This window comes from Pseudonaja textilis, chromosome 1, assembly GCF_049901715.1.
Source record: "Pseudonaja textilis isolate UNSWEBS1 chromosome 1, rPseTex1.2, whole genome shotgun sequence".
Lineage (NCBI taxonomy): Eukaryota > Metazoa > Chordata > Lepidosauria > Squamata > Elapidae > Pseudonaja > Pseudonaja textilis.
In genome coordinates, this window is record NC_141990.1 from 245,635,914 (window position 1) to 245,650,847 (window position 14,934).

The 14,934-nt window shown below is 39.1% G+C and overlaps 1 protein-coding gene across 2 annotated transcripts in view; it reads right to left on the bottom strand.

The window, feature by feature from the left end:
• The window catches only part of KIAA1549L (KIAA1549 like), a 169,192-nt gene extending 161,550 nt beyond the window's left edge, over positions 1-7,642 (bottom strand). Inside the window, exon 1 of one of the 2 annotated variants that reach the window (XM_087921182.1) lies at positions 6,718-7,642. In XM_087921182.1, coding sequence (XP_087777308.1) covers positions 6,718-7,000 — 283 coding nt within the window. In that variant the 5' untranslated portion in view covers positions 7,001-7,642. The remainder of the gene's footprint in view (positions 1-6,717) is intronic. The other variant, XM_026705910.2, reaches the window with a different exon arrangement.
• Positions 7,643-14,934: the final 7,292 nt, after the last annotated feature.

The following is a 14,934-nucleotide window of genomic DNA, read 5'->3' on the forward strand; positions in this document are numbered from 1 at the left end:
AAATGGCATCCACCAGTAAAAGGTTCTTCGCACGCTTCTCTGTGGCGGCTTCCCGCCAGAAACGAAGCTGAAGCTCTTAAGTACAGAGGCGGCCAGAGAAAAGAGAGATTAACGTCTCTCCGCTTGAAATCGGCGTTTGGAGAGGGGGAAACAGCAATACGACTCGGAATGGAAGAAAACAAGCCACAAACGGAAGCGAACAAATTTAAAACGCTGCGGCAATCAAGAAAAGGCAGAGGTAACACGTTTCCGCTGTGTGTGGGGGGGTGGCGCGAAGCCGCGACAGAGCCTCCCGCCACCTTCCTTGGGAGCTCAACGGCGCTTCCCCTAATTTAACAGTCTGGCAATTTATGAAGTTGTGAAGAGGCTAAAGAGAAAAACTGTAAGAATCAAACCTGCTGTACTCACAATTGAATTCCTGTTTTGGTCAAGGAGTAATGAAAAAGCACTGCCTGTCTCTCACGAGGCTGTGCAAAAACTGGGGAATGCTGTGGAGGAGTCACGTGGAGGAGGAGGAGCGTTCCTCAATTCAAGCTCAGCCTATGAATGCAGAGACCGAAGCACCTCACACTACTGGATGCTCTGAACAACTCATAGGAGAATTACTTCTCCCCAAGAGCTTGATGATCAAAACTCTGTGTAACAGGTACTGTCCAGAAAGAAATAAGTATTTTATCTTGGAAGATTTCCTATACAGTATTGCTAAAAGGTTGTATGTCCCCTTTATCCATCTTTCAGAACGTTGAACTTTCCCTAGTTCAACATTCTGAAAAAAGTTTTAGCACATTCCAAAAATTTCTCTTTTAACTACAGTAAATAGTGTACAGTAATTGTTATTCAATTTCTTCATGCAGCGCCCAGATAGTCTAATTAGAGAAATATAGCCCTTTCCCCATATAGAATAACATTTTTAATGTGGCTAAAATACAACTCTTCTAAAAATATGTTACCCATTGCTTAACAAGAGTGCAATTACAATCTCCTGCAGTTGAGAATTCTTATCCCTGTGTAAGGTATCAGATGTGTTTGAAATAATTCATAGCATGCGATATAGCTTTCTCTTATTTGGAGATTTTTTTTAGTTTTACATTTTTCAATATTTACAGATGATATACTAGCCTTTTTTAAAAGTTGGCAAATATTTCTACAAACAGCTCTGCAAAAAAATTACTGAAAGCAGTTTAATATTTTTAAAGTTATCAACTCTGAAAAAACAATAATTCAACATTTTGGTATTTTATCCTAGTTGATGTATAAAAAATGCAATCCTTTGCTCGATCTATCTATCTATCTATCTATCTATCTATCTATCTATCTATCTATCTATCTATCTATCTCTATCTCACTTCAGCCTTCTACTCCATGTGAAGTAGATATTAGACTATTGCTTTTAAATGTGGCACTGCAAAACAGTTGCATAAAGGGTAAAATATGGTTGCAGACAACATGAATTAAATTTACCATCTGGAGAAGTTCTTATTAAAGCAGGCATTGCTAAGCAACAAAATTCTAATTAACTCACATTGGTGGGTATGAAAGTACTGATAGAACTGGATTTTCCAAAATTATATAATAAAAGACAAATTCTTAAATATTGAACTACTGCACAATTGTGATGCAGTCTTGGGGGTTAACTGATGCTGTAAGTGGAAGATACAAGGACTAAAATTATAAATACCATTATAAATACCATTTGATGTATGAATCGGGCCATTCAGCCATCTAAATTCTGCATTATAAATGCTGACTAGCAGTAGCTTTACAGCATTTCAGGACTTTTCTTTGAATTCTACCTTGGAAATACCAAGGATATTCTGTATCATAGTCATATATGCTACCAATAACTCATGACATTTGTGACCATAACAATAACTTGAATCAAACAATTTACTATTATATATTATACACTGAAAACTGATAAACAAGATTTCTAGTTCAATAAAGCAAACATCCAACAAGGAAATATGAAACTAATAAAATAATTATATACCAAGAGAATGGTCTCTGCTGTAGTATAGTAGAAAGCATATATGCATAATACAAGGAAATGGAAGTTAATGGAAGAGGTTATAGTGAAAAAAAAGATCTTTCAAATGGTATGTTGATTTGAAGAATAACAATATCAAATAATTTTAGCATACTGCAAATAGAAAAATATTACATTGGTCAAGAAACCAAGGTATTCCTTAGCAAATTACAAAGCAACTAAAATTTTCAAAATATAGCATAAAACTAACTTCCAGAATTGTATTTCTAGAGCAGTTAGAAATATTTACAGTACATGACTGAAACTGTTAATAAAATAATATTGGTTTTTCAAATTTTATTAAAAAAAAAAAATCCTGGTTCCAACAAAGCACAATGAACTAATAGGTTTAAAAAGACCTTTGTGGGGGAAAAGTTGAAGTTTTGGATAAAAGGGAAGCTCAGATAGAATGTTGATGCAATATTACACAACAAACTTCAAGCAATAACAGTTTTCTTTCCTCTCCTCATTTATGTGTCCTTGAAAACTGCTTCGGAGTATCCCCAGATCCCCTGGAGCAGATTGGAAGGAAAATTCATCTGCTGGCACTGTTCAGTTTGCTGGCTGAATGATATCACTGGATACAATTCAAGGTTCTCCCTAAGTCTATATTTGCACTGAAACAAAAACAAATGTTTATTACCAGTATCAATCCATAGAGAAGTTTAGACAATTAGGGATCAGAAAGAGACTATTCAGTTGAATATATCTATCATTTTTATTTACTTCAACCAGAAAGTTCTTTTCTCCAGAAACAAATGTCTTGACCCACTTAAACAAGTAAGCATAAATCACTGACTATCGTTTTGAAAGGTGTATTATTTTGGGAAGGAAAAAATTTGAATTCTATACATTTGATATATCACAGGTAGTTTCAGAAGTATTTTGCCTGGGACTCCACACCTCTATCCATTTTGCAGTCACATGAGGCCCTCACTTACACTCTGTATATTCCTGGATTTATGAAGGCAAACAGGACTTTTTAGTAACGTCAACAGTCGACTGGGGGGGGGGGTTGGATGTGACAGAAAAGAAGTGAGAATTACCATAAGAATGTAGAACAACCGCAAGAAAAGAAAGGATGACTCCCATATGAAAACTATAAAACAGATTTATTGCAAGCAAAATGAACATAATGTGATAGTAGTCCTCATTGAATTACCATTCATTCAACTGTGAATGAGAGAAACATAAAACAGATTCCCATAGTTGTGGCCATCTCAGTGTCTGTGCTTGGCAATCAGCTCACAATTATGACATTGCAGCATTCCACCGTCACATCTTCACCATTTGTGACCTTCACTGCAATAAGTAAAATCAAAGGGGAAGCCTGGAGAAGGTTCAACAATCACAAGACTGCGAGACTGTGTCACATGATTCCTGCAACCACACAGGAGTCACCTAACAACAACAATTAAGACTGCTGCAACTGCCCTGATCAATTAATAGAGAAGTCATGTAATATTGCACTTCATGACTGCATTGCTTAGTGACAGAGTTGCCATCCCCAATTACCATTGTTAAGTTCCTTGCATAGGAAGATGTGAAGTCCACTTAGAACAGAGTAAGAATTTTGTTCAGAATAACACAATGTATATGAAGTTACACTAACGGAAAGCATGAAAAATGATCCTTAGCAGAATTATAAAGTCTAGAGGCTGCATACAAGAGGAGAAATAGCTGGTAGTCACCTTTAAAGTCCTTCATGGTTTGGGACCAGATTAGTTACCTGGCTTCTTCCCCATCTATTTCTACCAACCTTATCCAATCCCGCAAGATAGGAGTGCTATGGATATTGCTCGTTAAAAGGTGTTAGCTGGTAGAGTGCAAAAGGAGAGCACTTTTTCTGCCATGATGCCTGTCCTGTGGAATATCACACTTTGGAAGATCAGTCTGAATCTGTCCCTGTTGACCTTCCTTAAGGAGCTGAACCCTTGGTTTGATGCCCCAGCCAAGGCCCCTCGGAATGCAATAAAGCCCATCTCCTGGTTATGTTAATAGTTGTTTTATGAGTCTTGGCTGCCATGTGTTCTTATTTTTTCTACTGCATGTGTTTTATCTATTTTTATTGTAAACTGCCCACAATCATGGGCAGATGGGCAGCTTTTGAAATCAAACAGGCAAATGATAGGTAGGTAGGTAGGTAGGTAGGTAGATGCAAAAATGAGAATGAGAGAAAAATATACACTGATTTTATAATATGCATAAATCAATAATATTTGATGAAATGATGAAGTAAAAGTAATTATGGTTGAGAAAAATAATGCACCCAATTTTATATATTATATATTATAGTATAATACAGTTTAAATATTGAGAATAAGTCAAATAGCCACACAATATTCACCTGTATTTCCAGGTAAAGACATTTCATTAATATAAAGATATAAAAAATTTTCAATATACAACACATGTATTTATTCCTGTCTATTTCATTCATATTTTGGAATTTTCTACTAAGATATATGTAACATTTTTTTAATGTGGTATTACTTATACTTAAACAAGTTTTCATTTCTATTTCTCTCATATGAAGTCATCTGTAAGTACAGAGTGAAAATTGTGGAAAATAATCTATATATTACACAGAGAGAGAACAGAAAGGGAACTGTCACCACATGTATCTGCTCCTCTATCACATAAACAAACATATGACGCTACTAGATCTAAACATAAATTCTCAGAGATTTCACGCATGTAACTATGCAGAGAATGATATATAGTAGTTACACCAAGATACCTGAAATTCATATCTACTTTTTCATGCAAACTCTAGCATACTCTGACCCAATTAACAATTTGCACTATTCCATTATATTATGAAAACTAACTCCATACCAGCCAGGTAACAGGTCTTGAGCTGTCTTTACAAGATTATTGGATATTGCTCACAAAGAAGAATTATTGATACAAACTAATGCAAGTCTACTTTACATATATTATACAAACAGGTTTATATAAATATAACTATTTATGAATCAAAGCATTTTTCATAAGTAGAAAATTACTGGATCTGAAAGTAAGCACATAATTTGGAGATAATCTACCCAGTTCTTAGATCAATGATGTTGAAGATAACATATAATACCACATTTGAATTTCATTAGGAATTTTCTTTAAAAATTCTTACATAACAGTACATTAATTAAACAGCATCCTAAGAAAAATAAAGTCTGCAGTCTAAGAGAATAAGAACAAGAACTTAAAATGGAACTACTATGCACGATGAGATGTCTCAGTGATTTTTGTCTGATTTAAGTATGGAGAATCCATGTCATTACTTGGGAGCGGCAATGAGCAAAACAATCAAAGGAAGCCATGACACAAAATGGTCCAATGAACTTGAAGTAGAGAACTGCCAGTCAATGTACAAAAACATCTACCACATCCAATGGTCGGTTAGAACAAGAATTTCAACTAATAAAATCTCAAAAGAAAAGAAAGTCACAAACTTCACCAACAATTTCTAACTCTCTATAATTCCTGATAACCTCTATTAGAAACACAGAGATGGAAAAGTTTGTAGAACATGAGGCAAACAATAAGAAACTATTATTACTAATAACAATGATTTGAATAAAAATTTAATCCCCATGAAACTAGTTCCAATACTGTTTAGTAGGATCTTTTCAACAGCAGCCCCTCTTAAGCATGATTAGTTGCTCTTGAAATTGAACAGAAGTTTAACACTTCCAAAACTTGATGTGTTACACTGGACTAAAATTTACATTTTTTTATCCAATCAAATAGTTTTAAATCCTTATCCTCCTCAGATTCCACAGTTTGGGAGCTGCACTATACCACAACCCTAGTAGATGAATACATTGCTGAAATATTTCATGGTAATTGTGTCACCCAAGCATGTTTATCAAAAAAAAAAGTCTGTGGTTACATGCCCTGCAATCTGATTTGAATCTCTGCGCTGTTTGTTACTACTTTAAAAACACAATACTACATTGGAATGGTTTTCAAAAATAATAAACACAGAGGAATCTTTTTCCCTTTTGATAAAACAAATCACAAAAACAAATTCAGGTAACAATTACAATCTTCTTTTCAGCCTTTATCTCTGCAAAATAAAACAGGTAAGGAACAGAACTAGAAGGAGAGATCGCAGAGCACTCCTTACACGGTCGGTAACTTTACAAACACAATTCCCAACGCCTACTGAAAAGTAACGTCATGTTATACATAAAGAGAGAGAGAGAGAGAGAAAGGGGGGCAACAATCTATGTGATTTAAAAATATTAAAAGCCTTCCGGAGCATTCCCAAAACCAAGCACGTACTCCACGGCCACACAAATAAGGGTTTGGATCTTGAAATAAAGTGCAGCTGTTCTGTAGACAGGGGTTAACTTCTGCTAAGGTAACAGAAGCAAAACGGGAAATGGAAGAATATGGCCCCTATGCGCTACATGGAAAAGACTCCTTCCATGCTTAAAAAGGGAGTATCTGATAGCAGATAGCCGATCATCCTTACAAGTCGGCGCAAAGCTTCATGCAAACCCCGTTACTCAGTAGACAATGGCAGCATATTCCGAGACGAGGAAGTGCTCGGGCAACAATAACTGCATCTAGCGGCTTGTGGCCAAACGACCATCACCAACCACTGAGCTATCCATCACTGAAGACTTGCTTCCCGCCTCCCGCTCCCTGATTGACCCACCAGGCTCTGCAGGCGCGTTTCTTACCTCGCTCCGCTTGGACCCGCTGGCAAAGGACTAAAAGCACGCCAAGCAGCATGACAGCCTTAAAAAGGGATCCTCTGGCGGCCGGGCCGGGCTCGGTGCTCTTCCGATCAGGGCATGGCGGGGGTGGCGGCAGCGGCGAGAGCATCGGTAGACTACAGCCAACGCTGGCCGCCCAAGCCCTCGAGATGCTCGCTGCAAGGACTCCCTGCAGGCATTCAGGAGGCTCGCACTTCGCGGCGGCGCCTACCACCGCCGCCGCCACCGCCTCGTCCCTGAGAGCCATTGGTGGGCCGGCTCGGCTTGCACATTCCCGTCGAGGGTCCGGCGCCTGCCTGGGTCTCCTGTCACGGTGCGCGGGTTCCCATAGCCGCGCGCCTCCGCCAGGCCAGGCAGGGCAAGGCAGGAGCAAGAGGCGAGCCGTCCTTTGCCTTCAACAGCAGCAGGTGTGGGGAGGCTGCCGTGAGAGCCTCCCGGTGCAGCAAGCCGCCCGCCGCCAGGCCCTTCCCGCCCTAACTCTGGTCGCGGGGAGAGGGGGTGCAGGGGACGCCTCGGGCTGGTAACGGATGCCGAACGGACGGGAGTAGCGATAAGCGGCGCTTCATCGACAAAAGAATCACGTAGCAAACCCTCCGCCCCTCCTTTGCTCTGGAGTCGCAGGAGATGGCGGCGCTCCGAAGCCGAGGGGGACCTCTTCTGGGCTCTCGAGGCCTCACCGGGGGAGAAGTTTCGGGCGCGGGTACCTCGGCGTGATCCCAGAGGCCTCTTCGATCCCGGCGGAGGCTCGGGCACCCCTAATTCTCTCTCTCTCTCCCTCTCTCTCTTTCGAGCCGCGAATTAGTAAAAGCCAGCTGGCCGTGCCAAAAGCCCTTTTTTCTAAAAGCCGCCTCCTCCCATTGGTTCGGCTTGTCATTCGTCGCTCCAACTTTTAAAAAATGAGTATTGTGCCGTGTGGCCTAGTGGAGGTCATATAGGTCTCAGGAAAGGAATCCTTCACAGAAGCCATGTTTATATACGGACCGATTCGTGCTGTTGCTTTTCAGAGCAAGCAATGTCACGCAAAGGAGGAACACAGAGTGACTCAAAGAAATGAAAACGCCAAGATAGGAGGAACCATCTCCGTTGACTTTTACTGGTCCCTCGTTACTGTATTTAAACCACATCGATTCAGGGTTAATTAATCAGCATTTCCACATCTTAGCATTTCTCCATCTTTTTTTCCCCATTTTTGAAAACATTCTACCAAGGTACATAAATTCACTAGTGCTAAAGTGTATATAACTTGCAAGCGGTCGCTCCATATGCAAGTCCTTGCATTACAAAATCTAATATTTGCTGCAGATGATTTGAATTCTTACGCAACATCTTAGATCTTAGCAACCACTGCATGCAAAATGATATATATATATGCATCTACATCCCCAACCAACAGGCAAGTAATAGTAATATCTGCACAAGCATTCCAGATATTTTTATCTACAAATGCATTAACCTGCTAAGTAGGTGTCACATAGCTTATTGAAGTGTTTGCTAACCATTTTGGTTATTCTAATGCTTAAATTCTATTATCTATTTAAAATATTCTCATATTCAATTTCCATCATATTCAGTCCTTTGCATCATTAATTTAAGTTTCATTCTTCAAACTTATTTCATTCACAACTTGACCATGAATGAGAGGACTGGTCTGACATGCAGCACTGAAACTTGGTGGACATGGAGTGTTCCCCACTTGGAAAGGTGTTTTCTGTACCTGGATTTCAGGTACAGCACTAGCCACAATTCCAGATGAGGGGTGAGAAATGACCATTTATATCTGAGAATATCTGGTGGGCTTAGAAGATCAGGTGTTTGTGGCCATTGTGGTAATAACCATGGACATAGTCCAACTTGTTAAAGATCCAGAACACAGATCACACACATTAGACCTAGTTCTTGTCTTGGGGCTGTGGTGTGATGATCTGGGATTGAGTGATATTAATACCTTAACATGGACAGATCATGAACCATATTATGCCTCTATGAAATTCTGAGGTCATGAATCCTGTAGAGCTTCTTAGTTTACCTAGCAGCTTCAAGAGATGAAGCAAGAGATGCCTAAAGCACCACTGGTGATATGTCAAGGATGAAGTCATTGGGCATCAGTGGATCTTTATTAGGGTTTACTCTGTGTTAAGAGCAGCAAAGCAAGCTTACATTTCCACTCTTACTGCATCTGCAGATGGCTGGCCAGCAGCTGTTTCAATTAACCAGGTCTCTTTTGGGTAAGGAAGTCACTTCGAAGAACTGTCGTGAGACATATTCTTGGCATCTGGGCAAGTTTTTGGAAGTGCTTAAGATCTGAATTATCTGGAAAGTTTAAATTAGTTAATCCTGAGGATCACTGCTGTGAGTTTAGAATCTCTGTTCTGGATTAGACACCTGGGAGTTAACATTTGTTTGGCTCCAAATGATGATTGATGCCTCGTGGAAGAGGGTAGTGCTACTTGCCTTAAAGGATATACCTATACATTCCTTCTCAATACACTATCCTTGGATCAGACAGCGTTGGGTAACTTTTTTTTACAGTTTTCAATCTGTTTCTAGAGAAATTATTGAAAAGCTTAACTTCAAAAGGCCCCTGCAAGAAGTAGATTCTCTGGACTCTTTCCAGCCAGGGTTCAGACCATGTTCCAGTACTGAGAAAGTGTGGTCACATGTGGATAATTAGCTCGGGATAGCTCGGGGTGGAGATGTTGCAACCCATCTGGAGGTTGAGAATGTGGGACACCGTTTTGCAGTGATTCTACTTCTTCCTCTACACCAGGAGTGTCAAACTCACATCACGGTGGCATCACGTGACGTATCAGGACTTTTTTCCCCTTTGCTAAACCTGGCATGGGCATGGCCAGTGTGTGATGCATCCGGCCCGTGGGCTGGGAGTTTGACAGCCCTGCTCTATACCTCAACAGTATTGAGAGGGAAAAGTCTATTGCTTCTAGCCACTCCTCTTTAATTTACACAAGAAATCACTAGGTGATGTCATTTAATGGCACAGGGTGCATTATTACCTGTAATCTTGATGATACCCCAGTCATGTATTTCTACCCCTGGCTGGGCAGACAGTGCCATTCAGCCAGCTCTGAATCAACCCGAGCAAGACAGAGTAGCTTTGGGGTTTTGCCAAAGATTTGGTGATGTGTTGTATTTTATCTTCGATAATATTTCCCTGAACAGAGCTAGCAAACAGCTTGGAACTCCTCCTAGACTTGGGGCTCCTGCCTTTTGGAACAACCTTCCATGCTTTAGACGTTGATATTTTTAAAAGAAACATATGTATTAGGAAAAGAAGAAAAACCTGGAAAATGATTGAATTCTCCTTTGTAACTTTTGCAACAAGGTAAAATCATAAATCCAATTTAGTGGTTAAGAACACTGCAAGCAGTATCACCCAGATGAAAGAGATTACTTTTTGATGGATGAAAATATCCTTAAACACGGGAAAGTAGTAATGTTGTAAAAATGAATTTTGCAACAACACTGATAGACACTTGAAACCAATACATATTTATATAGCTTTCACATAAATATTTTAAACAGATTATGGTAGCAGTTAAATTATTCAGGACCTCCTTATTAAAGTTATGTCATTTTAAAGGTAATGCTTTTAATTTTTCTCAGTTAAACAATACCATTGGGAGTTAGCTGTCAACCTCACAGTAAATGAGGGATATTATCTAGCACCTTGCCACCTTGGCCAATCCTTGGTTCTAACTGTAGTCAGAATTTGGTTTATTTTCAGCAATGAAGGAATATTTGAGTCTTTTTCAATAGAATGTTTAAACTTGATTTTTCCTTTAAAGAAAAATATGAACACGGGCCAATTCTTATTTTAAGATTGGTGATAATACTTTGTGGGGTGGAGATATCTGCTCATAAAGGAATCATTATGCTTAATCAAGTAATGATACATTTAAAATATTTCAGGGGTTTTTTTCAGAATACAATTTCCTAAGAAGACTAGATGAAAATACAGTCAAAGCACTGGGCATCTACATTGCTTTATGTAGCAGTGCTCTTGCTGCCTCTGAAACTCTGAAAAGCCTGGAGAAGGCCTTAAGTAAACTGACAATATACTATTATAAAAATTATAAAATTAAAAAAATAAATTTGAATATACGACAAATTTGGAATACAGAATTGGTGCATCCTATATTTAGCGATATTTCCAGTTTTTAAAAAATGTAATGTTATCTCCCAAAGAAGGTGACAAAACCTAGCAGACTGTACCTAGCATGTTGCTGCCATTGAAATATGTCAAAATGATGATGAATATTTATCTTTAATCCCAATAGAGCTGAGTATGAGGTAAGACATATCAGTTGTGAAACAGATGATTATGAGGACACAGCAGAAAAAAAATGTTGCCCAGTCTTACTTGCACTGTGGGTAAGAGCTAATATGAAAAGTCATACAGGACTTTTCTGAAGGCAATAAAATGTGATGCTTTGAGACTAAAACACATTCAAACATTTTAGGATGTTTCCAGAAAAGCAAGAGAAAGAAGGGAAGGAAGAAGAAAAGAGAATTCTGAGCTTGGGGAACACTTATCTAAGAACAAGTTATGTGGAATACATTTGGAAATAATAAAACTGGAGAGACAGAAACTATATTTGAACTGTGTATGTTTTCTGTGTAGTATCTGACAGAGAAAAGAGAGGTGTTGTGGCCTGTCGGCCGCTAGCCCCTTCAGCAGCCAAATCAGATAAGGCAGCATGGGAGCCATCAAGGCAATGTGAGACCTTCGAGGGAGAAGAGGGAATGGAGCTGTCAGAGATAGAGACAGAGGCAGAGCCTGGGATGTCCATCAGCCGTCAGTTGGAGATTCAACAGCTCCCAGGTCTGGAAGTGGCTGATGAGGAAGAGGAACAGCTGGGTCCTGTGCCTGATGCACAAATGCACAGCAGGCAGAGGAGAGCAGTAGAAATCTATGGGACGGTCCTTGAGACGGAAGAGTCACTGCTGCTAGCGAAGCCCCACTCTAGCTCTTGGGATCAACGACAGCGGGGTGGAGATGAATAAGTATGGCAGACATGTATTCATCTCCCTGCTGGTCTGCCACTGATAACCTGCACTTCTGAATCCTGTCTGGAAATTATCAGAATTCTTCTTGGAATCTGCAGTGCCTTCTGAGCGTGTTGTGTGTGTCTTTGCTGCTGGAAGAAAGCGAGTGCACCTTCCAGGACTTCCTTTGCAAGTGTGCGAAGATAGAGACTCCTGGTGTGTTGGGCCAGTTCAGGTGGAAAGGGAGCGTGCATTACTTTCCACAGGACTTAGAGACTTTGTAGCCTGTTGTGAGAGAGGGGCTGCTGGTGCTCCTAATAGAGCGTATGTTTCATTAACTACAAAGGGCTTGTTGTGTTTGGGAGGTCAGAACAAGAGGACTTGACCTGGTTTGGCTTGTTTTGATACCTAGGCTGTTTAGCTTTTACTCACCTTTGGGCAAAGAAATAGTATAAAACCTGCAGGCTCCATCCCCCCATTGGGCCATATTTATTTCATTTCATTTAATAACTTTTGCATACTTTAGAAAACTTCATCCTTACCGCCATCTGAAATATGGCTTGAGACACCAAATACGATGACTGCTGATTTAACCAAGACATCTGGGATTTAATCTGTTATTTGATACTGGATCTCTTGGAAAGATGCCTGCTCTTTTTCTCATATATTTCTGGAAGATTGATTGGCACAGCAAAGTATGTTATTGTCCTCCAGGAAAAAGCTGCATCACAGTAATAAACATCTTTCTTTTTCAAGCATCCTTTTTGTTATTTCATCTTCCAGAGCACCTCAAAATCAGGGAGTCCCCAGAAACCGCATGTGGGGAGAGGCCACACAGGTGCAATCCAGTTTAAAAGGCATTGCCACTTTTTCATTCCAAATGGTGGCAAAGGCCATTGTTTGGGAGCCTAGGGAATTTCCCAAGCTCACTCTGAAATCCAGTTGTATCAGGCTTGGGGGACGACCAATTAAAGAGGCTCTATTGTACTGCAGTGCACACCAGCACTGGAAAGTTTAAAAGGAATTAAAGAGTAACCAGACCATAACAAGAGACTGATGTTGATATCTCAAATACACATATCATTTTACAACCCTCTGAGACAAACATCAGATCTCATATGTGATCACTATTTGCACAAAATGATTATTTGAGTCAGGCTGATAGTTGTCATGGTGGCCATAGATTCCCAAGCTGCTTCAGACTCCATGTCCAGAGAAAGTGGGCTAGAATCTTGCAGCCATACAAGGATAGGACATTCTACCGCTACCCTGCAACATAAAACAGCTCAAGTAGGCAGGGAGATTGGTATAGCAGCAGAGGTCCTTTTTGTTTCTATAGTTGTTTCACATGTAGGGTCTTACATCCAATTATCTACAAAGCAGTATCTCTAGACTGGGCAACTCATCATGGCCAACTCACCGTGGGACACCTTGCCATAGGACAATTCAACAAATCCAAAAGTTAACTTAATTTCAATGGAACCATGACTAATAATAATAAAATTAAAGCCAATCCAGAAATATAATTTCAATGAAAATGTGGTCACCGATAATAAAAGTAATTGAATGAAATGATTAATACAGCCTTGAATTGTCCTGTGATGAATTGCCCCATGGTGAGTTGGCCATGGGAGTTATCCCACGAGTTGGCTGTGGCAAGTTGGCCATGGTGAGTTGTCATAGACCCATCTCTAGAAGCCATAAATCTCCTAAATGATAAAAAAAATGAACCTGTCCTGTGGCTGCAATTAATGATATACTTGCCTGGGCACATCTTCATGAGAACCCTCTCGTGCTAATCCAAATTGAAATTATACATGCCTGTCATTTTTGATTAAATCTTGGATGAGGAAGGCTTATTGCAGGCCAACCTGGCATTCAGGAGCAACAGCTAGATACTAGGACCACTGGGGAGACAATGACTTTGTACTAAACATAAAGCATATTCATTTTTGCAGAGGTAGAGAAGTTTTGCTAAGGCAGAAAAAAAAGCATGTATGCTTTTGTAAAACTTGAAACTTGTCAATATCCGTAAAGAGAGTTATGGAGAAATGCAGAAAGTCAAAGTTTAAAATCTAAGTGCTGATTATTTCTTGAAGCCATTTTTCAGATTTAGTTATTTTGTTTAATTATACATAACTGGCAGCAAAAGAAGTTTATTGGTAAACAAAATATTTCCAAAATGTGAAATGGCTAATTAATATATGGATACACAAAAACCACTGTATCCACTGCTCTGGAAAAGACAGGACATAAGATAATCTAAAAGCATTTACAAGATTCTGATAGTTTAAAAACATACATTTTCACCAAATACCACTGTCAGTTCTGACAAGGATGACAGACTCCTCCTCCTCCACCTTTAAAGATTCTCAACATTTAATTAGGGTTTATTTTTGAGATATGCCTAGAGAAACCAGATGCTAAAAATATTGAAAAATCAATTGAAAAAAATGTTAGTCAGGACTCTGCCTACAAGAACATATGGCTTTTGTGAAATAGGTTAAGTTCAACCCACACAGTAATGCTTCCTATCCAAGTTATTTTCAGCATGATTGGAAAAATACAAAGTTAGCAGCTCCATAGGACATTAGCAGGTGCACATGCAATTTATGCAAAATACACATGCAATTCCCTTTGCAGTTCTTACACAAGCCACTAAATAGAACAATCAAAAACCATTTCATCTTGGTCAACCAACTGTATTCAACCAGACTGAAATCAAATTGAAATACAACATAAGCATAGAATAATGATATTGCACAGCCATTTTCTAATCACATGATTTACGATAAATGGATAAATCTTCCACAGTATGTTTGAAACTTCTATAAGGAAATAGGAATGATGTGGTGCTAGCATCAATCAATCTATCAATCAATGCCAGCCATAAAAACTGCATGCTTAGTTTTGAGTATATTCCCCAATTCACGTCTTTCTTTTGTATGTTGTTTTAAAAAAAACTCTTATCTTCAACCAGATTTGAAATAACTATTCTCCACTATTAACTGTATTTATTCCCCACTATTAACACTATTTATTTATTCCCCAAGTCTTTGAAATGCCACGTACAAATTTGCTATATGGTTTTATTTCTGCAAAAATAAATTTAATAATACCCATACGAGAAAAACACTTTGGGTAATCTGGCAATGAAATAGTTATGTATGTAAAACA